This window comes from Numenius arquata, chromosome 25 (assembly GCF_964106895.1).
Source record: "Numenius arquata chromosome 25, bNumArq3.hap1.1, whole genome shotgun sequence".
NCBI classification, from domain to species: Eukaryota; Metazoa; Chordata; class Aves; order Charadriiformes; family Scolopacidae; genus Numenius; species Numenius arquata.
In genome coordinates this window covers 4,293,112-4,314,968 of record NC_133600.1, presented here as the reverse complement: position 1 = coordinate 4,314,968, position 21,857 = coordinate 4,293,112, and the positions used below count along the sequence as shown (strand labels likewise).

Genomic DNA, 21,857 nt, shown 5'->3' with positions numbered 1-21,857 from the left:
GTTAACGGTAAGTTAAATAATGAACAATCACCAAAAGGTGTATCAGTGTTCAGAATTTGTTATACACACGATTCGTGTATGGAAAGTGTTTCCCAAGTAATGGAAGAGTGCTACAGAAAACGTTTCTGAGGTACCACAAGTTCCTTATCCTGGGAGAGTAACATTGTTTAATCCCCCCCTAAGCCAGTAACAGAGGAAGTTTTATACCTTGGGCTGCTCAGATTCCTCTTTTTTTGTATATCCTCTGATGAATTCATCCAGAAGGGATTGGAAGAGATTCAAAACCAGCTTCACTTCTTTCTCTTCCCTTTTTTTGGCCAGATTTGTAACTAGAAGCTGGTAATTTTCCACCAGGTCTTTGTAGCCAACGTGGATTTGCCCATTCTAGAGAAGGAACAAACATAATTCAGAAGACAGTCTTTTTGAATACAGTTTCAGATTTGTACGTGTTTAAGTTCAGACGTAAGAAAGTACGCTCCTGGTTAAAGTAAAAGATAACAGCCTGTGACAGAAACAATTTAACACACTTCCCTACTCCACTGTAGAAGGGCACTTGGCAGAGACGGGGCGGTGTTGTAAGAATACTGGAAAAGCATTTGGCACCTCTCTCTGGTGTTTAAACACAGCAGCATGAAGAGGCTGAAGACAGCAAAATCCATCCATTTCTAAAAATAAGTTACGGCTGAGTGAATGAGAAAAGGGAAGCAAAGCAGCCTGCTTAAGGTTACAGCACAACTGTAAAATGTTCTTTTTTTGAGTCTAACATTCAGCTGTGAATTCTATGCTAAAAACTGATGAATTGCTTTGTTAAAAGAGCTGCAGGTCAAGCATTTAAACTTCACCTTGTATTCATTTCTTACCTATGAACTTTTTAATTTACTAAGACTTACTACTTACAGGAGCAGAGTACATGGTCTTGATGTTTCCTCTAAACTTCTCTGTGGCTTCAAAAAACAAACATTCGACACCAGACTTCTGGGAGCGCAAGTCATTGATCTAGAAGGCAAATACATCTGCATCAAATTTCATTAAAACCAGAACATCCAACTAGTGTTAAGATTCAGTTGCTGGGCTTAGTAACCTGTGACCATTCCAATTATTTAGAACATTTCTTTATGCGCTGTGACAATATAAAAATAGGGGTCGTGTAGGTAGGCTCTAGAGACCTCTGTTTCCTTCCAGCTCATGCTTTTTTTTTTTTAATACAACTTTTGCTGCTCACTTGTTTGTAAACAAATGAAGAGCTAACTTGACTGCCAGAAGGATTTAATGTAATACAACACATTCAGAGACTTAAAGGAATAGGAAGGACCTTAATATAGACCTAATTCAGTCAAGCTACCAAATGCATTCCCCTTTGCTTTAAATCATAATACAAACTTGCACCTAGAGAAGTAGCCTTTAAAACTCCACACAAACAGTGAGCATAGACCTGAATTTTATCATAGTTGAGTGTCTTTTACCTTGTTTAGGAGGAACTCATCAAGATGTTTCAGTTCATTGGCATTTGCAATCTCACGGACCATGGGAGCTCGCCAGTTCTGAGACACACTTGAGATCTTGCTGATCTTTATAGTACGGTTCTTTTTTGTTTTACTACTCTCTTTCACATGGCGCTCCCCTGCCTGGAGACGACTTGGCTGTCCAGAAGACGCTGGGAAAGAAATTAATTTGTATATTAAATTAGGATGACTGAATTCTTCAGTATTAGTTTCCTCAGCAGCCATGCAAAACATTACAGAAAGATGATATTTGCAAGCTGGGAATTCAGTCACAGTAACTCACCTTCTGACACTTTCTGGGTTCCTCCTGTTTCTGGAAAGAGAATACAAGATGCAAGGGAGAGGCCATCTCCTTCCTCAATCACATCAGGACTCTCCTTTGGAATCTTCTTGTCTGGCTTTTTCCCTAAAAGCCTACGCAAAGGACTTTTAAAAGCAGACCTGAACATAAAAGCAGATACAAGTTTGTCACATTAGAAATGGCAGCTGGCTCTGCTACAAGAAAAGGCTCTTTTAACAGCACAGCTAACACCCGCAATCTCATTAACCTCTATTGTGCATATTTACTCTAAGGTCCAACCTGCAGAAAAACTGAGCAGCAGAAAAAAAAGAAACGACAGCGTGAAGGCACAAATGGACATTCCGATATTTACTAGATTAAAGCACTACCTTCAGCATCCACAGAGACAAGCCATCACTCAGCCAAGACATCATTTCTGGCTCAGGAAGTCCCCAAGCTGCCCAATGTCAGAAGCTGGGGGAGATGGCCAAGGAAATGTGGGAAATCTCCTTTTTATTTTCGTTTTCTTAAAGGCAGGCCGGTCCCACACAAAATACATACTTGGTATCTATTTGCTGACTTGCTGGCTGCATGGAAACAACTGCATCCGAGGTAGGTAAGAGGTCACTGGGCTTCTTCTGCACAGGATATTTCTTATTGCCTTTTTCTTCTTCAATCGTATCTGGTGATTGCTAAAATAGAGAGAATGAGGAGTCAAAAAGCTACGTATTGAGTGAAATAGATTCTTTAAATGCTTTTAAAACTAGAATGGTGAAAACAGTTTGCTTCATCAAGACAAAACAGTTTACCCAATAGATACTAGCTTACTAATATAAGATCCAAATATATTTAATGCTTTGATCAAGGGTCCATTTATTAAAATTAAGTTTTCAAATTGTTGTATAATATTTGCTAATGAATTTTTTTTTTACATGGATAGAGCCTCCCCTCCCTCCCCCAAAATAAATGAACCTGGAAGGAACACAGGCACACAGAACATGCTATAACCAATTATTCACAAATCTTTCAAATTTATAAACAAGAATAATTAAGCATAAATATGCACAATAGCATCAGTACCTGATTCATGGCCACAGACTGGGCAAGTGTTGAGAGATCACTTAACGAAGATGAATTCCCCTTCTTTCTGCAAAGGTACAAGATTAGTTTCAGATTATATATTTTGTAGAAGTCTGTAGCCTCTTAATATTTACCATCTTTTAAATAACCCACGTATCAATGTTACATCTGAAAGAGAATCCTGATCAACTCTCACAACTCACTTTTAAATGCAAAATGTACTGGAGAAGTGAAAAAAAAAAAAGGGGTATGTCAGATTTCCTGCCATATCAGAGATGATGCTTGCAAACTGCAGGTCACTAAAATCTTGTTCTCAGTGGACCAAAGACACATGAAAATAAACTCCAGACTCTAAGTTAACTGACTCTCTGTTTTCATTCAGCAAGGCAGGCTTTGTATCTTTTGTTTGCTTCTGAAAACATTCTACCCACACAGATTCAACTGCAGGACTGGGGACTGAGAGCCAAGAAAAAGCAGCAATTGTTCATAGCTCTGTTTTCTCCCGTAACGTGGCCAGATGTACAGGCTATGAGGAGTTCTCCATCTATTTTTAAATATTACAGATATCTGTTTTCTGAAAAAGCCAAAATAATTAGGAAGCTGCCCTTACTCTAGCTGATCCTGAGGAGACTTATCCACGCGTGTTCTTTCATCCAAAGACTGACTCAGCATCTCATTCTGACTGGCATCGGACTGTCTCTTCCCTTTCCACTTCTCTCTCTTGTACTTCAGTTTCCCCGGGTCATCCACGTATCTCTGGATTAGGGAAGAAGTGGGACTATCCAGGTCTTTGGTTGCCTTCTGACGTTTGTTTTTATCTGCCCAGCATTCAGCTGGAGTTTGAAAGCTCCCAGTAGCAGACAGCGTATTATGAAGATTCAGTGCAAGATTTGTTGGCCTTTCGGGGCAGTTAAAGCTTTGGCTGCCTTTTATCTGGTTATTTTGGTTCCCTTGTGTTTTCATTCTATCAATTGTCTTATCATCTGCTTTTTCCCCTTCTGATACAGGTGATTGCTCAGGAATAGAACTGCTTTCTCTTATCTCACTTGATGGTGATGTGTCAGAAAGAGCTTTTTCTTCACTTGGACTTCTCTCTCCCTCGCTGCTGCCTTGAAGGACAGGATCTTGTGCCGTGGATTCCTTTGGCGCTGGAACCACTTCCAGGGCCTCTTCAGAAGAGGTCTGTTCCTCGTGGCACAGTAAAGACGGTCCTTCGAAGGAAAACAGGACATGCTTATTCTGTAACTCGTTATGTTCCAGCCCCCTCTGCCGGCGAGATTCACGTTTCTCCCGGCTGTTTGTGACTTTCTCCGAGCCCTCTGTCACGTTCTTCTGGGGTAACGTGGCTTTTTCAGATGAGCTCAGGTTTTCTGCTTGCTCATTTGGAGTTTGATCTCTGTCCGCAACAGCTTGATCCACCTCTGACTCGTGTTTCGGAGGCAACTGATCTGCTGCTGGTTCACTGAGCTCGTCCTTGCTCTCATCCTTCTCTCTGTCTCGATCTTCCTGCATTTCTCTCTGCTCTTCCTCAGCTTTCTGCTTTTCCATTGCCATTTTCTGAAACCTGTTAAGAATTTGTAAGATGAAAACGCAAATATTTAATGCACAGCGGTCAAGAAGAGTATACCCAACTGTTTAAATGCAGCTTAAATAGTGACACAGACACCAAGTACAAATAGACTTACAGTCCCAGTGTGACTGCATGGAGACCAGTGACTTATTCAGACCGGCACGCACCAGTGCGGCTCTGCTGAATAACTCTCAGGTACTGAGGGCTTAACCAGTTCCCACACACCAGTAGCCAGTTGATACCAACCGCAGTATCACACAGTAATAATTATCTTTGTTTATTAAGTCAACATATCACACAGAAACTGAGCTCAGCAGGTGAAGCTGAGTAGCTAAGCGGTTAAAAATGCACATTTTCATATCATGCGTCTCCTCTTCCTTTACCTCCTACGCTGTAGGTGCCCTCTGACCACAGCTTGCACCAGACAAATTCTCCTCCTCTGCTGAAGGTAGCATTTTCTCTCCCTGTACCTTCGCCATGCTGCCTGAATATAAACGGCAGCATTATTCCTCTGCAGTGCCATCCTGACACACCGGGAACGCCAGCAAGCCTAAGGAGGGAGACGTCTAAAGTAAGGGAGGGGTACTTGAAGGTGGGGAGTGTTATTGGAGAGGGGTTGTGTGTTTGTTAGGAAAAGATTGGCAATTCTCAAAGATACCTGTAAAACAATGGCTGCCTGCCGTGTTCGGAGAAAACGTCTCCTTTCTAAAACCATCCTGAGCCAGCTCTGGAGGAGAATGATTTTCCTGATCACTTCTTTGTGTAGTGTATCCTGTAGTATCTGCCGTTCAGCCTCTTTCATAAAAACCTGCTCAGTTAAAGAAAAGTTCATCATCAGTTAGTAGGAGCCTTTCAGCCCCCACTGGAGGTATCTCCACAAGCTAAAACATTGAGCATGGTAATACTTATTACTAACCCAAATCTTATCAGCTGGCAGCAATTAGCACACCCAAAAAGTAAAAGTCCCATTGTTTTACTAAACCTCAGTGTTCGGATTCTAAAACACACAACTGTGCTTACAGCCTTCAAATCCTAGAACCCTTCTGAAATGAAAACATTGACCCGACTGACGAATGCCAATAGCAACAGTTTCCTAAAAGTATTATCCATACACTAGAGAATTGCACTGTGTTGCAAGAAGATGGATTGGCATCAAAAATGATAAGGCAACTACTAAAGTCTGTATGTCAACATTTACAAGAGTTAAAATAGCTATTTTTAATACAAAATGCACTACATGTTGCAGTGTATATCAGTATTTCTTATTGGGTTATGAAAAGTTTCACAGACCTTGGTCATTCCTATTTGATAGTAGTTTTCATTCAGTTTGAGTTTATTCAAATAAACAGAAATGTCTTCCTTAGAGGCTTTGGCATTTTTGGGCAGCAACACCTGAAACTGGTCTATGAACTCCTGCGAAAAGCAGAGACAGCAAGAGAACAAAGTTAGAAGGCAATTCACAAGTTTAGAGTTTTAACTAGATTTCTAAAATTAAGCCAAGACATCTGATAGGGGTTTGAAAGTACTTATTCCTCACTCGGAATTGAGCTATTTTTTTCCTGCTCTGTAAAATGCAGACTTCATTCAGCCTCCAGTTAAGAGTAAATATCACCTATATGTGATCTATAAAGCTACACACACAAATTATTTTATAGAAAACTAATTCACCTACGGAGACAGTAACGTGCAGAACTGATTGCTTAATACAGCACTTGGAATGTTTTCCCTTCGTGCCACAAGTAGAACCACTTACTGGTAGATGACTCGCACAATAGTGTAGACTAAAACCTGTCACCATCCCGGCTCTGCCAAAACTACAATGAATTTTTACAGTTCATCCCAAGCTTCACATGAAGAGAGACAAAAGAGACACTGAGGCAATGCGTGTTTTTCCTAAAAGAGCAGATATTTCTGAAAGCATAATCCACTTCCACATACCTGGAATGTGTATTTGGCACTGTAACCAGATCTTCTGATTCGCACAGTTTCTAGCATGCCAGTGTATCTTAACTGTTGAAGCACCAAGCTTTCGTCAAAAAGCATCTCTTTCTGAAAAAGATCAGCAGTCAAGAGCTAGTAAGTGCCTGAAGAGTCCTGTTTCTGCCCGGCAGAAAAAGCACATTCTGTTTTCACACCCTGGTGAGAACATTTGTACAGACTGACAGTGAACAAGTCGAAAGCGATATATTACAGGCTAGAAGACTTAGATCCTCAGCACTCAGATCCACTCGGCTCTTAAGGCCATCTTACCTTCTCAGCATTGGAACGGATGCAGCGGATGAAGAACGGCTCAGCTTTACCCAGTGTCTCCAGTAACTTATTAAGTGAAGTCTGAAATGAAATATTGAGAAACATTTATGTATGTTATATCTATATACAAATCCTTTTTCATCCAATACAGAGGTTCCCCTGTATATCTGTAGAGCAGATCCCTGTATTTGTTTGTACCTTTTCTCAAGATAATGAAGAGTAAGCTTTCCTCATGCCGTTACAATAGGGCTAGATGTGCACACAGGGATGAGGCTGACTCTACAGAGAACTAACACACTTCATAGCATTAAGGGTAATCTCTAAATGTGATCTAACTCTACTCAAGTAACAAACCCTACTTCAAATGAATCCCAAGAATAAAAACCGTGTTGTTTTTCAAGCAAGATCAGGGTAGATCAGAGCAGGAAGGTCCATTCCCACCAGGTCAGGGTGCACCCAGAGGCTGCACCACCCCATCGGTCACCCACCTGGAACTGCGCGCTTATGCTGGGGGGCTTCTTCTTCTTGTGTAAGTGCAAGAGGGATTTTGTGGTTCGGTCATGCAGAGTCATGCTCATTATAAGCTTCAGAGATTTGGAATCCAGCAGGTTCTAGAAGAAAGTTTTCATAATCAACAAAGTGCAAGTCTCTTCACCGAAGGAGAAATATTTCTGTCTGCATCAAAATGAGTAAGAATGAAGCCAACTACCTAGAGCTCCCCATCCAATGACATGTTACACTCCATGGCTATTTCCATTTTGGACCAAAGCATCTTCTTAAGAGTGAAACTTTTCCATTGTCCCACCCCAAGGGTGTAAGGTGACTTACAGAATCCCCGTATTTGCCTTCAGTGACTTGACCAGAACTGGTTTTATATATCTACGGCATTTCTAGTCTAATTAAACACACACCAGTTCACAATTTTTTCTTGTTCAGCAATTCTTATAAAGGTGAACATTTACCTATTCTTTAGATTGTCAAAAAGGACATCCAAAAAGGATAAGTGATACAATTTCCCTACACTATGAATCAGTGTTTTCTGAAGTGAGTTCTGTCAATCAAAATAAATGTTCACAGTGAAAAAAAAAAACCACAAACCAACCAAAAGACAAGAAATCTAAATTTACTGAATAACTTTACCTTGGGAATGATCTGCTTTTGTTTGATACCTCTACTTTTCCTGTTAAAATATTAAAGATCATTTAAGAAAAATAATACACATGATTTTTGGTTATTTCAGCAAGCCATAAATTGGTGCAGTTCATGAGGCAAGATAAAGGATAGAAGAAAATTAGCACAACAGCACCAGGGTGTGTTCATGCACGTCTCTGACCAGTGATCAATGCAAGAAATGCAAACTGCTTCGCAACAAGAATTTTGGATTCTTTTTAAACAAACTCTGTAGGTATTGGAAGCTTTTAAAAGTGAAACATTTTCTCTAAAGTTAAAGCTATTAAAAACCACACTGTTGCACAGACTATTTTTGTGCAAGTTATTCTATTTAGCGAACTGTACAGTCATCAAACTCTCGTCGTCATAATGATTCAGAAGTTATTGCTGTTTCACCAGAGCCCCTGTGAAAGCACTTAACTGCTCACGGAAGGACAACACATGCCCCAGCGCTCCCCTTACAAATCCTGATACGTCTGAGATCATCCCCAGACGCTCCTGGGGCACCACAAACCTCTGGCCCAGCTCTCACCCACACGCAGACAGTGAACTAGAAGCGGAAGCTCTCAGGAACAAGGCTGGGGCTCACATCCTCTGAATTCTAAGCACATTAACTCCGTCAGATAAGGCACGTTCCAGCTCCATGCCACCCAATTTACACTTATTTACTACACAACAGACCACAGATTGATTTTCTTACACACACAGAGCTGTGCACATGTAAAAAGTCTTAACCCAGGGCCTGGGTTAACGCAGCATTAGCACCCTGAATTTCAGGAAACCATTAGTTGTAACTTGTGAGAGATTACATTGCTGAAAGTTTTGCAACAAGCTCGTACCACACACTTGTGTTTTACAGCAAGTTTACATGAAAAGTAGGTTTAACTTTCAGCTAATGCAATGAAGCAACAAAACATTTTCTATAGCCTTTATATTTTTCAGAATTCTTTACTTCTGAATTGTCTTGTACAGTTTTTTGCAGAAGACAAACTAGGGACAAGTATATTTTTTATTTTTTATGAACTAGAATAACTGCTTGGTTATTGTTGCACTTTCAAAGCAATACCTAGAGCACCAGAACTCACATGAAGTGGGAGCGGTGTTGGAGTCGACTGAGTGACCGAAGCAGCTTACAGGGATCATCGCCCTGCCATGGAAGTCCTTTTATACTTGCGATGATTTGTTCATGCATGTCTCTAAAATGATTCACAGCAAAACAAAGATGGCAAACAAACAATACACAGCCATGAGAGAGGGGAGGAAAAAAGGAGTTAAACCACCAAGAGATCCCATCACCAAGTGTGCTCCAAAGAGTAGCAGGTCAATCCCAGACTACTTTTTCCTAAGCATGAATGATTCTGATGTCAAGGCAGCACTTCCTACTCTGTCAGTGCTTTAATATTTAATTACCAGGGTCTCATTCTAAACTTACTCTCTAATTCTATCTTTTAATGTAAATTCTTGAGCCATCAATTCAGAAAAGAGAGTGAAATTTAGCAAAATGCACTTAAATGTGCAAGGAACCTTTTTGTTAAGCTAAGTAGCCTTTTCAGAAAGATATGAGCTTCTTCATAATCAAGCAGTAAATATTTTTTTTATATAGATTTAGCTACTCAAATGAGACTGCTTAAGCAGACTTGCATCAGGAGAGTAAGTTAAAAACTAGCTATTACAAGAATACTTGATAAAATTTTGTTTTTCATTTCCATTTCAAGCTTATTCACACATTTAGCTTTTCACAGTAAGCCTGGGATAGTCCCTAAGTCGTGGCAGATTCCATTAAGCATGCACCGTGCTTGTGAAGTGGTGTGTCTTGGCACAGAACTTACCTTCTTTACTCTCCAGAGAGGCACAAACCAAAAATAACAGAAGCGTAAGAATCACTTCTGGCTGTTAGATGCTCTCACCATTCTGAGCTGCTCACTGAGGCAGCAACATCATTACAGAGAGTTGCTCACTTCCCTTGGTACCTCTGAACGGTTTTGAATATCAAGATTTTGATTTAAGATATCCCAAGGAAACAGATATGTTACACTATGACCAATCCTGTCACTCAAATTATATCTTTAGTTCTTAGTTCCCGCAAATGAGATTGTCCAGAAGAAAGTAATTGTGAAGCAGCATGAAGTCACCGCTTTAATTGTACTTCATGGCATCACTGTTACACAGAGCAGGCTCAGAAGGTCAGTCTGTCCAGGAATGTGCCTCCCTGGCCTTTAAGCACAGGCCTATTTCTACTTACTTCTTGTTTTCATAAAAAGAAATGATGTCTTCAAAAGCATTTATATCGAAATCCTCAGAACAATCAAATGAGAAATCAAGCACTGAGCAGCTGCAAAAGGAACATGTATAAAACCTAAATACTCCATAGAAAGGCAAATATGCCTACAGAGAGCAGCATGTGGAGGCAGCTCTGCAGGACTTGTCCTGCCTCCTGATCATGTCACAAGGCTGAAAAACCCACGAATGCTCCTACAAATCCTTCAGTGACACAGAGTGGCTGCAGAGGAACACACAACACTAAAAGCAACATATACAAAGTACAGACAGAGAACTCAAACACCCAGTGGTAAATGGAACTGAAACTACATCAGTAACATTTGGGACTGCTGGGTCCTACATAAAATAAGCTAGAGAATTGTTTTGATAGTATTAAAAAGGCCAAACTAAACAAGACAGAAGCAATAAAAATTTCTGTCCTTGTGGAAAGATCTAGTTGACATTTCATATATGAAAACGCAACTCAGCAATTTCAATCTTTTCCCTGATAGGGGTTAAGTACGTGTTTCTCACCGATAAACTTTTTCTACTGGAGTATTTGATCTCTGGAGTTCTCCAAGGGGAACTCTGGGTCCTTGACGTACCACTCCTGTTAGGAAATAATCAACAGGTTAAATTTTGACAGAGATATGAGCATAACAGACAAAAAAAACCCCACCAACTATAACAAGCAAACTATCCAAGCACCTGAAGGTTCTGACTAGCCATAAAGCTAGACCGCTTTGTTTCTCAAACTCCCTACAACTAGAGAGTAAACTGCAGCTGCTCAGAGAAGCTTATCAAAATTAGTATTTAATCCTGAATACTCATTTGAAACTTCAGAGAGGTCTGAGATGATCAAAGCCGGTGATGAGATAAGCATGCATACTAGAACTAGTGATAATTTCCCCATCTTCTACAAACAGGACTTCAAATTTGGCACAGCCTACTGGAAACAGCGTGCTTATTGGAAGAGGAAGTCTCAATGACCTCAGATAAAACAGTGACAATCTCCTTGGTGCACCAATATTAAAGCCATTTTCATGAGTCAGTTTTGTCCTTGGTACCAAACCAAGATCACATCTGGATAAGGTTTTGCTGTAAAGTGGTTCTGTCAACGAGTACTAACCGATTGTACAGTATTTGAAAGCATTTCCATGTTTTCATACTGTACCTGCAGTCTTCTGAGCTCTCTGGCGTCCAGCTTCTGCAAAGACAGCCATGGCTCGAATGGCTGCCCGCAGAACTGCCCAGCGGAACACAGCGACGGGGTCCATTCCGATCAGCTCCCGAACGTAAGCGCTGTCACTGCTTCGGAGCAAAGCAACAATATCTGGCCTCATATAATCCATATTTTTCTCTCTGAAATCCTGCAAAACAGGAATGTTAAACCACAGGATCCCAGGAAAGCTGTGCTTTGACCCAAGATATTAATCACTGTTCAGAATAATTCATTATTCTAATAATTCTCCCTATAGCGAGTGTTGTCCTTAAGCCTCGACCATCACAAAAAAAATAAATCTAAAGTTCATCCGAGGACACATTTGACGCATCCCATTCCCACCAAATTTTCTACACCGTGACCAAAAAACTATCAGAAAAGTAAGAAAAAAATTTTGTGTGGCCATCAGATCTATCACCTACTTTTATCTGGTATTTAACTTTGCCAGCAAAGTGTCGAATAATAAAAGCAGGCTCCATCACTGGGGTTCCAACAAAAAACTTGTTCTCCTCATGCTGCTGTTTGAATTTTGCAAGTAGAGTTTGGTTGGTGGCATGTGGGAAACTAGGAAAACAAAACAAAAGAAGTCAGCTATTTTTCTCCAAATGTAGGTACGTTTATTGAGGTGACAGACTGAAGAACACCTATTGATCTTTGTGGAAAGCATTTTATTGTCCAAGATCTCTACACTTTGAGACTCACAGACCTGCTTTGGATATTAGAGGTGGGCTAAACTTCCAGACCAAACCCAAACAGCTCCACACAGAGCAGAATACTCTGCTGTTTCAAGTGTATGTCAATGCTTCCTCCCACCTCACCAGTCAAGTTTAGTCAGCACCACATTAACTATTTACCGCATTTGTTACTTGATGTTCCAAAGACTTACATATATGCATTTTACTTTTGTGTTTTAGCATGGAATTACAATTAACGTGAAGGTTTTTAAGTCTGCTTAAGTCAAAGTTCAATTTTAGCATCAATTTCGATCACCAGCACACTGGAGTCATTAGAAGGACACTAGAGTGCGGATCAGTGTCGTAAGATGACCCTTTGCTTCCCACAACATTCCTCTCCTTTTTAAAGCGCTGTTTTTCTGTTCCCTTCCACAGTCCTTCCCTCCTCCCTGCCACACAGTTTTTTTCAGAAGATGTTTGTTGCTTACTTGCTTTCTTCATCCAGAAGATAGAAGAGGCCAGTGGGCTTCTTGCTGATTAAGTGAATGCAGGCCACATTATCAGTATAGTCAATATTGTGCCAAGTGATCCCTTCACTCTTATATTCCTCCTGTGTAGCTCAAGAAAATTCCCTCATCAGTACAGTACCCTGACCTTTGATGTCCCGTGGTCTAAGTGCTTAAAAGACATCCTTGAACAGCTACGGCAAGTTGCGTTTGTTAGTTCAGGCAGCAGAAACAAAAATAAGGAAAATTTATAAATAAGAACAGAACAGCAGGCGTATGGGGTCAGATCAAAGGTCCACCCAGGCAAGTCATTCACCAGCGGATGCTTGGGATAAAAGTATTTAAAAACCAAAACAGTGAAAAGAATGTTTTGCTGTGCCTTCCCAGCAATCGGCAGTCTATGAATTTGGAGTTAGATGTTACATCCACATCATTACATTAAAAGCCTAGGTAGGCATCTATTGGAGGAATTTAAAGTCTGTTTTTCTCTTTCATAGTTCTTATATTATGAAAAATAACAAATAATTAATAGCAAGTTCCAGAATTTCCAAATTGCACTGTCAGATGAAATAACAGAAGTTTCAACACAAGCAGTTAAGCCCTACACAACATCAACACCAGAACTTCCCTAAGGAAGCAACATACATCGCTTCGGTTCAGAAAACTTGGAGCTCTCTGACAAGAGAATACAAAGCTCCTCTGCTGAAATGACAACGTATCAAATGCTCGACAGGAAAAGCTTCCCATTAAGATATGGAGCCAAAATACCAGTTTTTCTTAATGTTGTAAATGCCCACAGGGGAAAAAAAAAAAAAAAGAAAAGAAAAAGATAAGGTACTAGTGTAGAAAAAGATATTGCACAGAAAATTAACTCAATAAGTTCTGTGTTTGACAAAAGACAAAGAGCACCTCTCATTCTATATGATGATGACAAGCAATGGATTATTTTTAAATAGGTAAGAATTCAGTCTGCCTAATGACAGAGTGCTCAGTGTGCACGCCACATTACACAACTGAAATGCCATTTTCCACAGACAAAAAAGCCTTTCTTTAAAAAGATATAGAGATCCCCCCTGAGGGCCCTCATGCTGCAAGAGATACAGGAAACGGGTCACTCAAGGATTAAACTTATTTGGAAAAACGGCATTAGAAAAAAGAAAACAATGTAACTATTTACTCTAGTTAGCCTGGGCAGCCACTGCTGTCGTAAGTGACAAACCAGGGACCTCAACATGATGTTTACATGTAAAGTTTATATGTTTAGTAATTTTCTTTTCTTTAAAATGCTTGTTTAACGTTATCTACGCATTGTTGACAAGATACTACATATTACGGAATGACTTCTTTCTTCCATCAGAGTGACTCAAGCATAAGGCTTTAGCACGCGCCAGAAAAATCCAAATCTAGAGCAAAAAAAACCCCAACCCTCAGTCTAGAGCCAGGATGCGTTAGCTCCTGCAGCACCCAAAGTGCTCTGTGAGATGATACCATCTGCAAACAAGTAAATCAACATATGCCAGTAATATCAGGATTTCAGAACTACTGCCAATATCAACATACAGTTGGGTCCCCTAAATGCAGTCAGGTGGGAGAAACAACAAAGACTGGTTATTAAATATTTACAAACTGACAAAAATAAGAGAAACTGTTTCCCAACCATTAAAACAAAACCAAGACTGAAACAAAACACCTCACCTACCATTAAAAAAAAAAAAAACAAACCCAAAACCACCAAAAAACCCTGAAGCCAACACCTCACCTACAGGCTTTCAATCTCCAAGTTTACGGTTTCATCTGACTCCTATCTAGCCTGAATGTCCCTTTTAGTTTCTTGCAAACAGAAGCTTAATGCTTGCCCTCTGAAGAAAGTCCCTGCTATCTTTAGTATATGGAAAGCGCAGCTACGAACTTCAAACAATAACAAGCAATAATGAAACAAGAAATTATAAAATAAGACTTTTGGAAATATATTCAAGCAATCATAAAAATTATGCCATGGGGTTTGGCAGAATAGTGGCTAAGTTTGCATAAGATATGAGCACTTGATAAAAAAAGAAGGTTTCATTTCAGTAACTCAAGTTTCTTACCTGTTCCAATTTGAAAATGTGCTGATTGAAATAATACTGAAGCTGCTCATTTGCATAATTTATACAGAACTGTTCAAAACTGTTGGTTTCAAAGTCTTCAAATCCAAAAATATCAAGTACGCCAATGGACAAACACTAGAAGAAGATGTGGAAATGTAGTTAAGCAACCTGTCATACAATGACTTAGCACCCAAGAGCTACCCATTGCAAAGACTGCTGTACTGTACACTACGAGATTTTAAATATTTAACAGTTATGTCTGTTGTGAAAACAGAGATGATTAAATATTACCAAGAAGTTTACCATGGACCTCAGAAGAATCAAAACTTATCCTAGATCTCTGAACACGTCACCTCTAGCACTGTCAGCTCTAAACACACAACTGTCTAGAGAGACTTGTTTTTGTGAGAAACTTACTGTAACAGATTCCTCCATGTCCTTCTTATTAAGTAGCGCATGATTGATCCGCAGAACAATCCAGTCAAACAGAGCACTGTACAAGGACTTTGCCATTGAATCACGAGCTGTTATTGCCTGCAGATGAAACAATGTTCAGAACTTTATTTAAAAAAAAAAAAAAAGAAGCATTGCTATTTCAGACTGGTGTCACTCAAAGGTTACAATCCTACCAGAGAAAAATAAAACCAATTTTTTCCTTTAATGCTATCTTCTATCTTTCCAGACATCCCTCACTACACGTGGAAGCATACCATATTAGCTTGTTTTATCTAAAAAAGCAAGTTTCAGTTATTTAAAATCATTCTATTAATGGTCTTTTACTCACCTCATTGAGACTATATGGCAAAATAAGCTTATCATTAGCAGTCACAGTTTTTCTTTTTGTTAGCACCTCTACTAGAATTTCTCGTTTAACCTTCAAAACAAGAACAAGAGTTACTGTCATGCTCAAGCCTCCCAGTGAGTAAACTGATAGCAACAGGAGACATCACAATTGCCTCAGAGAAGCCCAAGCTCTTTGATAACAGCTACAGTTATTCATCAACAGCTTTACAAGTTATTCAACTTCTTCAAATTACTCTCCACTTAGATTAATTCAGAGGATTCCCTATGATGGCAAACAACACATCTCCACTAAATTTATTCCTGCTCAGCTCTATGATTATTGAATAAATAAATTCTACTTCCATGCTATAGGCTATATTACACCACTAATCCCAATAATTTCGCTAGTTTTATCCATTTCCCCTCCCATTAAATAATTGTTGTGGAAGTATCATAAACCAGGTCTAGATATAGCAAACCGAGCAACAAGGTAGTCAAGTAAAATGCTGACGTAGAGCATGACAAACAGATCTATCAAACATTAGAGCTAAAGAGAAATACTCTACTTTCAAAAGCTGGGAAAGAATGTCCAAGACTTCAGGAGGTCCTACGTCCAACCCTTCATCACGACCTGTAGCTTTCTTCTTGTATGTAACGTTGCCCAAATAAAGAATAGCTGAAAGTATTGAAAAAATCCTAAGGAAGAAAAATTGAATTTTATAAGAATTTGTCTTATAAGGTCATTGTAACAGGTTAGCAACTTAATTCTACTTCAAGAATTTGTCCATAAGCTCTCAAATACTCAGCTCTCCTTGCTTCCTACCAGACTAAATGTGATGCCAACACATACACAGTTTATTGCAGCTCATGAACATTAGCTGGCTATGGGTAACAAAAGCTACAAGGGTTCCACTTACTGTTTCTTTGTTGCTGAAAGGAAGCCAACCATCTCCATGGCTTGTTTTAATCTTTCAAAGTCATGTTTGAGATCTTCCCCATCTTCAATTTTCAAGTTATGCTGTGAAAAGAGATCCATAATTAAAGGCAAAGAATGAAGTCCAAACATCACAAGAAAACAAGTATAATCTTTTGACTTTAGCACACCAGACAGACACCACTTATCAATCCCTGTCACAGATTACCTGATTGAGGTAGAAATAATCTTCAGGTTGCTTGAGGTGAAATTCTTTACGCTCTTCCTCATTGACTCCAAGTAGTAAATAATAAAAGACATGGTAGTTCCTAAAAAGTCAACACATTTCTCTTTCATGAAAATATAATGATTTCTCTTTTATTCTTTATACTTTAAATGCTCTTAAACTCTTGCGATGATTATGCTTGTGTTAGTAAACTGTACTAATCTCTTACCTTTCGTCTTTTTCTTGAGAAACCAGACGAGATTTTTCAAGCAGGTATTTTTCAACAACAGCCCTGAAGAGCCATTAAAAAAAATGAAAAAGACGTAAGGGCAAAAGAAAAGACCTCACAAAAAAGCAGACAACAACTGCCAAGAGAGTTCAAATCTGTCCTTAATTAAATCTGTACTAGAATACACAAGAGAATAGCTTAGTCACTATCTCAAATCTAAAACAAAAAAATTCAATATGCACTATATTGTAATTGGAACAAAGACAAATACCCAAGAAACACCTATCTTTAGTGCTTGGCTTTAGTAGACACAACTGGGGAGAGGCAGACGAAGCTAGAAAAGTGTTGGTGAAAAACTGTAAGCAGAAACAAGATAGGCAGGGTGCTAACAATCTGTTATCTACTCCAATATTAACAGTTATCTGGCCAGGAATGCAAAGACTACACGACCCCCCAAAAAATATACTGAATAACTGTTTGATTTCCAATCTAACAAATTTGCTAGATTTTTATGACAGTATATACATCAGCATAAAATGGAAGGCAGCCATTAAACCCCTTACAGTGTGACAAAGTAATCTCCTAAACAATAATCTTAACTCCTTGACATGGGATACAATGAATGAGGCCAAAGTTTGAACTGCTTTTTCTCGTGCTGAAGCCAAAACAAGTGTATTTGAATCGCACCAATCTCCTGAGCTGGTGCAACTTCATCTGAAAAGACGCCAAATTTTTTCAGGATAACACTCAAAGCAAACGTGGTATAGAGTTCCTGGTCATTTATGTTATTGTCATTTTGTAAACTGCAAACATGAAGGAGATTCAAAGGAAAGACACTGGAGCACAAGAGCCAGTGACACTGGTGACACTCCACAGCACAGCAAGCTTCAGCTTCAGGCAGAATTCTACACCAATATTATGTGTTACGGCATTGCACCTCAACTAGCACAGGTACATCTTGACACCGTGTGACATACTGCTGCAAATGTTGCAGACAGAAGTGTTAAAAATTAAAGATGCATTTTACAAAGCAAGATCTGAAAGAAATTATTTTTATGACATGTTCAACAAGTAACTACACAAGTATTTGAACAAAAATCACTAATGTCACAGAAAATTTTTAAACAAAATTCTTCACTTGAAGTGAAAGTGCCCGCTACCAAAGAAGAGTGAATCATCTTTGAATTATAATTTTGAGGCACTGCAGTAATATGACATTATAGCATCTGCTATGGGGTGAAAAAGCCTGTGGAAAAAAGCCTTCATTGAACATGAAGTAAAAATGCCAGAGTCAAATTCTTAACCTCAGAAGGTTGTACAGGAAGGTAAGAAAATTATGCATCACCTGATTATTCCACAAAGCTCGGGGAGTCTTGAAAACTCCCCATCAGCAAGCTATTCTCACAAGAAGAGCCTCAATTAGGCAGCATTTTACACACAACAGTTTTTTCACCAATTCCTAAAGGCAGAGAGATCAACCCCAGAAGAATCCCATACTGTACTTACCCTCGGACAATCCCATTCTCTAAATAGTTGACTTGAATAAACTTTCCAAAACGACTGGAGTTATTGTTATGTGCTGTTTTTGCATTTCCAAATGCCTGTAATAAAGGAAAATGAGATAATTTTCAATTAAACGGAATATGTCAACACACAGCTTTTCAGGCTCTTTTGCTCAGCCTCCCATTAGCCTGAAGCATAAACTCAAAATATTACGGGAGCGGCAGCACACAGATACTGAAAAGGCAGCTTAGGACGCCTCCACTATTCCTCACACACCTATATACATTTATTATTTGCCCCATGCAATAATATTTGAGGGACGGAGAGAGCGGAATAATACATTTAGATACTTCTAAGAGCACAGGAAAGGTAATCATGGGTAGAGGGTGCAAGTCAGCCTCAGTCACTAACAGTTATGACCTTAGAGAGCACTCTCAGGAGGAAGGAGGCAGCACAGTTACCATGAAATTGCCTCTCCCGTAGAAAAGCCACAAACTATGTCTTATTCCCTGACATATTGCTCCCACTCAAAAATGCAACAATAAACACAATTTTTCTTTAAGTGAGAACAGAACATTAAGATCTCATTTACAGAGTTAGCCTACAAATTTTCAGAGTTGTGTATTCAAAAAACTGGAAAAAGACAAACAGACAGACTTTGGTTTACAGAACCACATCCCACTCGTTGGCCAGCTCACTGCTAACAACACAAAAATGCAGCTTTATTAGGAGGTATTAGGAAAGAGGAAAAACCAGGTATGGCAAAAATTCTAAGTGCGCGTCTTTAATACTCTTGCCTGTATCATGAGCTGATAGCTGCTAGTACAGACACTGCACAAAATATCCTCTGCACGAGCCACGCTTGCGAACTATAAAGATAACTTATTACAACTGAAAGTCCAGTAAAATTAGCTATTGGAAATGTTCGTAACTTCATCAACTCTTAACTATACGTTCTTAGGTTAAGCGAAACTTGTCATCCTTCTGACATGCAGGAGGCAATCCAGGATATAGAGAAGAAACCCTGTGTAAAATGCAATTGTTTGGAAAGAAAAAAAACACTGCTTGGTGTAGACTATCACCAGCAATTCCTGCCACAGATATTTCCTCTTAAAGCTCCAAGCAATTAAGGCCTCCATTAGGAAATCCGCCTCCCCTAATATAGAACACTTGTGGAATGATTTCACAAAAATGCCCCCTTCTTCCTCCACACATTCACATCCGGAGAGTAATGGACATGTGAATACTGTACACAACACAGAACTAAACTGTTTATACACAAAACCGCCCAATTACGGTGTCTATCCTGGGGGAGTGCTGTTTTCATGACAGACACATTGTTTGTATATTAAACTCTTCCCTTTTTTTTTTTTAAACTACCTTGAGGGTTGCAGCTGCTCTGCAGTAGGACACCTGGATCACTGTTTCCAAAATATGTTCTCAAAGCTCTCTAATAAGTAGATTTCTACTGCCAGCTGTCCAGCGTTCAGAGAATCTGAGAAACTTCTTAGAAACTGGGAGAATGTCCATAATTCTTCAGACAACCGTTATTTCTGAGCCAAAGGAATAAGTTAACGGAGCTTTTCCTGTGCAGGGTGAAAGCCTACAGGGTGATTCTGCTGTAACTTCAGAAGAGTCAAGGGGTCTCTAAAGGGAGAGGATTTGTGCCCAGCAGCACCTGTAGAATTAGATATTGGGAATGTCCTCAACTTTTATCAACTCTTAAGCATGTGTTCTTAGGTTAAGAGAAGCTTGCCATCCTTTATATTTTTATTAGAGCCCATTTTGCATACACAGTGTATTAATGTATGTATAAAATCCTCGTGAACTCCTTACAGTTACCACCCACCATCAGACCAAAAGTCCTGTACCGTGAGCACAGAAAATTGGCTGCTTCGTTAAAATCAGAAGCCTATTCCTCTCCCACCGACAGCGGCTCAGCCATGGCTCTCTGCAGAGTACCGTCCAGCTCCTCATTTAATGCATTAAGAAATCCGTTGTAGTGAGCTTTCCCAAGCTGCAGAACAGTGGACTTGGAAATTGATCCTGCAAGAACTTCTTTTTGGCAAGTTTCCTAACTTGAGCCACCAGTTAACTGTCAGTTGACTTGTTATATTACAGAAACCAAACCACAACGTAGCTACATTTATCACATTAATTTTTAATAAATATTTTGGCTTTATAGAGTTAAGAAATCCCATAATCTGGCTTCCTGAAAAACTTTTCTTAGTGATTACTCATGTAAGCAATGAATACAGTTTTAAAACTAAAGGCTTTTATGATCTCATGTGTCTGGTATTTAGTCAAAGCATACAGCAAATTCTTAAAAGCTGATCTAATATTACCAGTTTTTAGAAAAGTTTTCATGTTCTGAATGGTTTTCTCATAAGAGCCTTTAACATCTACAACCTTTTAAAGAACATTCCAAGTCGCTTAACATTTTCAGTGGGGAATATTTTTTTTTGGTAACATTTAACTTCAAACTCTAATCACTGCTACCACATTCTTCAGTATACTCTGACAAGTTAACTATATAAGAAGTGACACTCCTGCCTAAAATCAGAAAGGTGCAAAATCTTGAAATGTTAAATATTTTTATATTTAGCAATTAGATATCTTTAAGCTACTGCAGCTTTATCCTATAGAAAAAGGATTACAGATAAGAATTAAGCTCCATTATTACCTATCCATTGCTCTGCAAGGAAAGCATCTTCCATGAATAATTCTAGCCAGGTACTCTACACACAGCTCAAATTCAACTGAAGTAACTCCCTGGTTTGCCTTTATAGACAGCAACCTTTACAAAATAAGTTCAGAAGACGAGAAGAGACAAAAGACTATTTATTTAAGCTAAAGAGAAATAATAATTTATATAACCAAATCCATTAACTGTTTTCCCTTGTGAGTCCATAAGGAGACAGATAAAAATGAAAAACTAAAACTAAACCTCTCCAATGCAGAACACTGACTATATAAAAAGAGGGCGAGTCAAAAATAGCAGACCAAGGCCAGCAGGAATCAGAGCTGGGATAGCCTATTCTGGGAGTCAGGAAGTTATCCAACCCATCCTCTTACCTTGGAATGCAAGAAGCATAAACTGGAGTCTGCTACTCAAAACTCCTACTGCAGCGACAGCTTTAAAAGTAGTCAGAAAAAAAGCCAAATTCTCCTTTTATTTGCTGTAAAAAGAAAACACGAAACCACACACATGCTCCTATCATCTACCTGAGGAACACAACTGAAAATTTAATTCTTTCATAAGAATTGCCAAAATCTAAATAAAACTATCAGAGTTTCTCTGTAAACCACTCTAAGCCATGGCAGAAGCACCACTGCACAGACCAATCTTTTAATGGGCCAAATGACATCGAAGACTCAAAATACCCACCCTGGGAGAGGAAATGACTGCTTCGGAGTTAAGCTCAGTTTTGTACCAGTCTTAACAAACAGGCTGCAAAATATCCACTCATTAACACAGAAGTTGGAGCGTTCAGGGTAATTTTGCAACCCTGTATGATGTCCCGGAGAAGTCTAAACAACCCACATAAGACTGTATAAAGGACAAGGTGATTTTTTCCCCCCAAGAGACGTGTGCAGCCGCGA

At 39.2% G+C, this 21,857-nt stretch overlaps 1 protein-coding gene across 1 annotated transcript in view; it reads right to left on the bottom strand.

The window, feature by feature from the left end:
• Positions 1-21,857, bottom strand: part of MYO9B (myosin IXB) — a 34,043-nt gene that overhangs the window by 6,843 nt on the left and 5,343 nt on the right. The window contains 27 exon segments of the mRNA XM_074164002.1: positions 208-384; positions 898-996; positions 1,464-1,654; positions 1,786-1,943; positions 2,344-2,474; positions 2,863-2,929; positions 3,473-4,426; positions 4,816-4,982; positions 5,091-5,240; positions 5,723-5,845; positions 6,371-6,481; positions 6,683-6,763; positions 7,171-7,293; positions 7,823-7,862; positions 8,938-9,048; positions 10,646-10,721; positions 11,286-11,481; positions 11,756-11,897; positions 12,496-12,617; positions 14,601-14,735; positions 15,018-15,134; positions 15,385-15,474; positions 15,950-16,079; positions 16,301-16,401; positions 16,526-16,625; positions 16,752-16,814; positions 18,258-18,352. Coding sequence (XP_074020103.1) covers positions 208-384; positions 898-996; positions 1,464-1,654; positions 1,786-1,943; positions 2,344-2,474; positions 2,863-2,929; positions 3,473-4,426; positions 4,816-4,982; positions 5,091-5,240; positions 5,723-5,845; positions 6,371-6,481; positions 6,683-6,763; positions 7,171-7,293; positions 7,823-7,862; positions 8,938-9,048; positions 10,646-10,721; positions 11,286-11,481; positions 11,756-11,897; positions 12,496-12,617; positions 14,601-14,735; positions 15,018-15,134; positions 15,385-15,474; positions 15,950-16,079; positions 16,301-16,401; positions 16,526-16,625; positions 16,752-16,814; positions 18,258-18,352 — 4,050 coding nt within the window.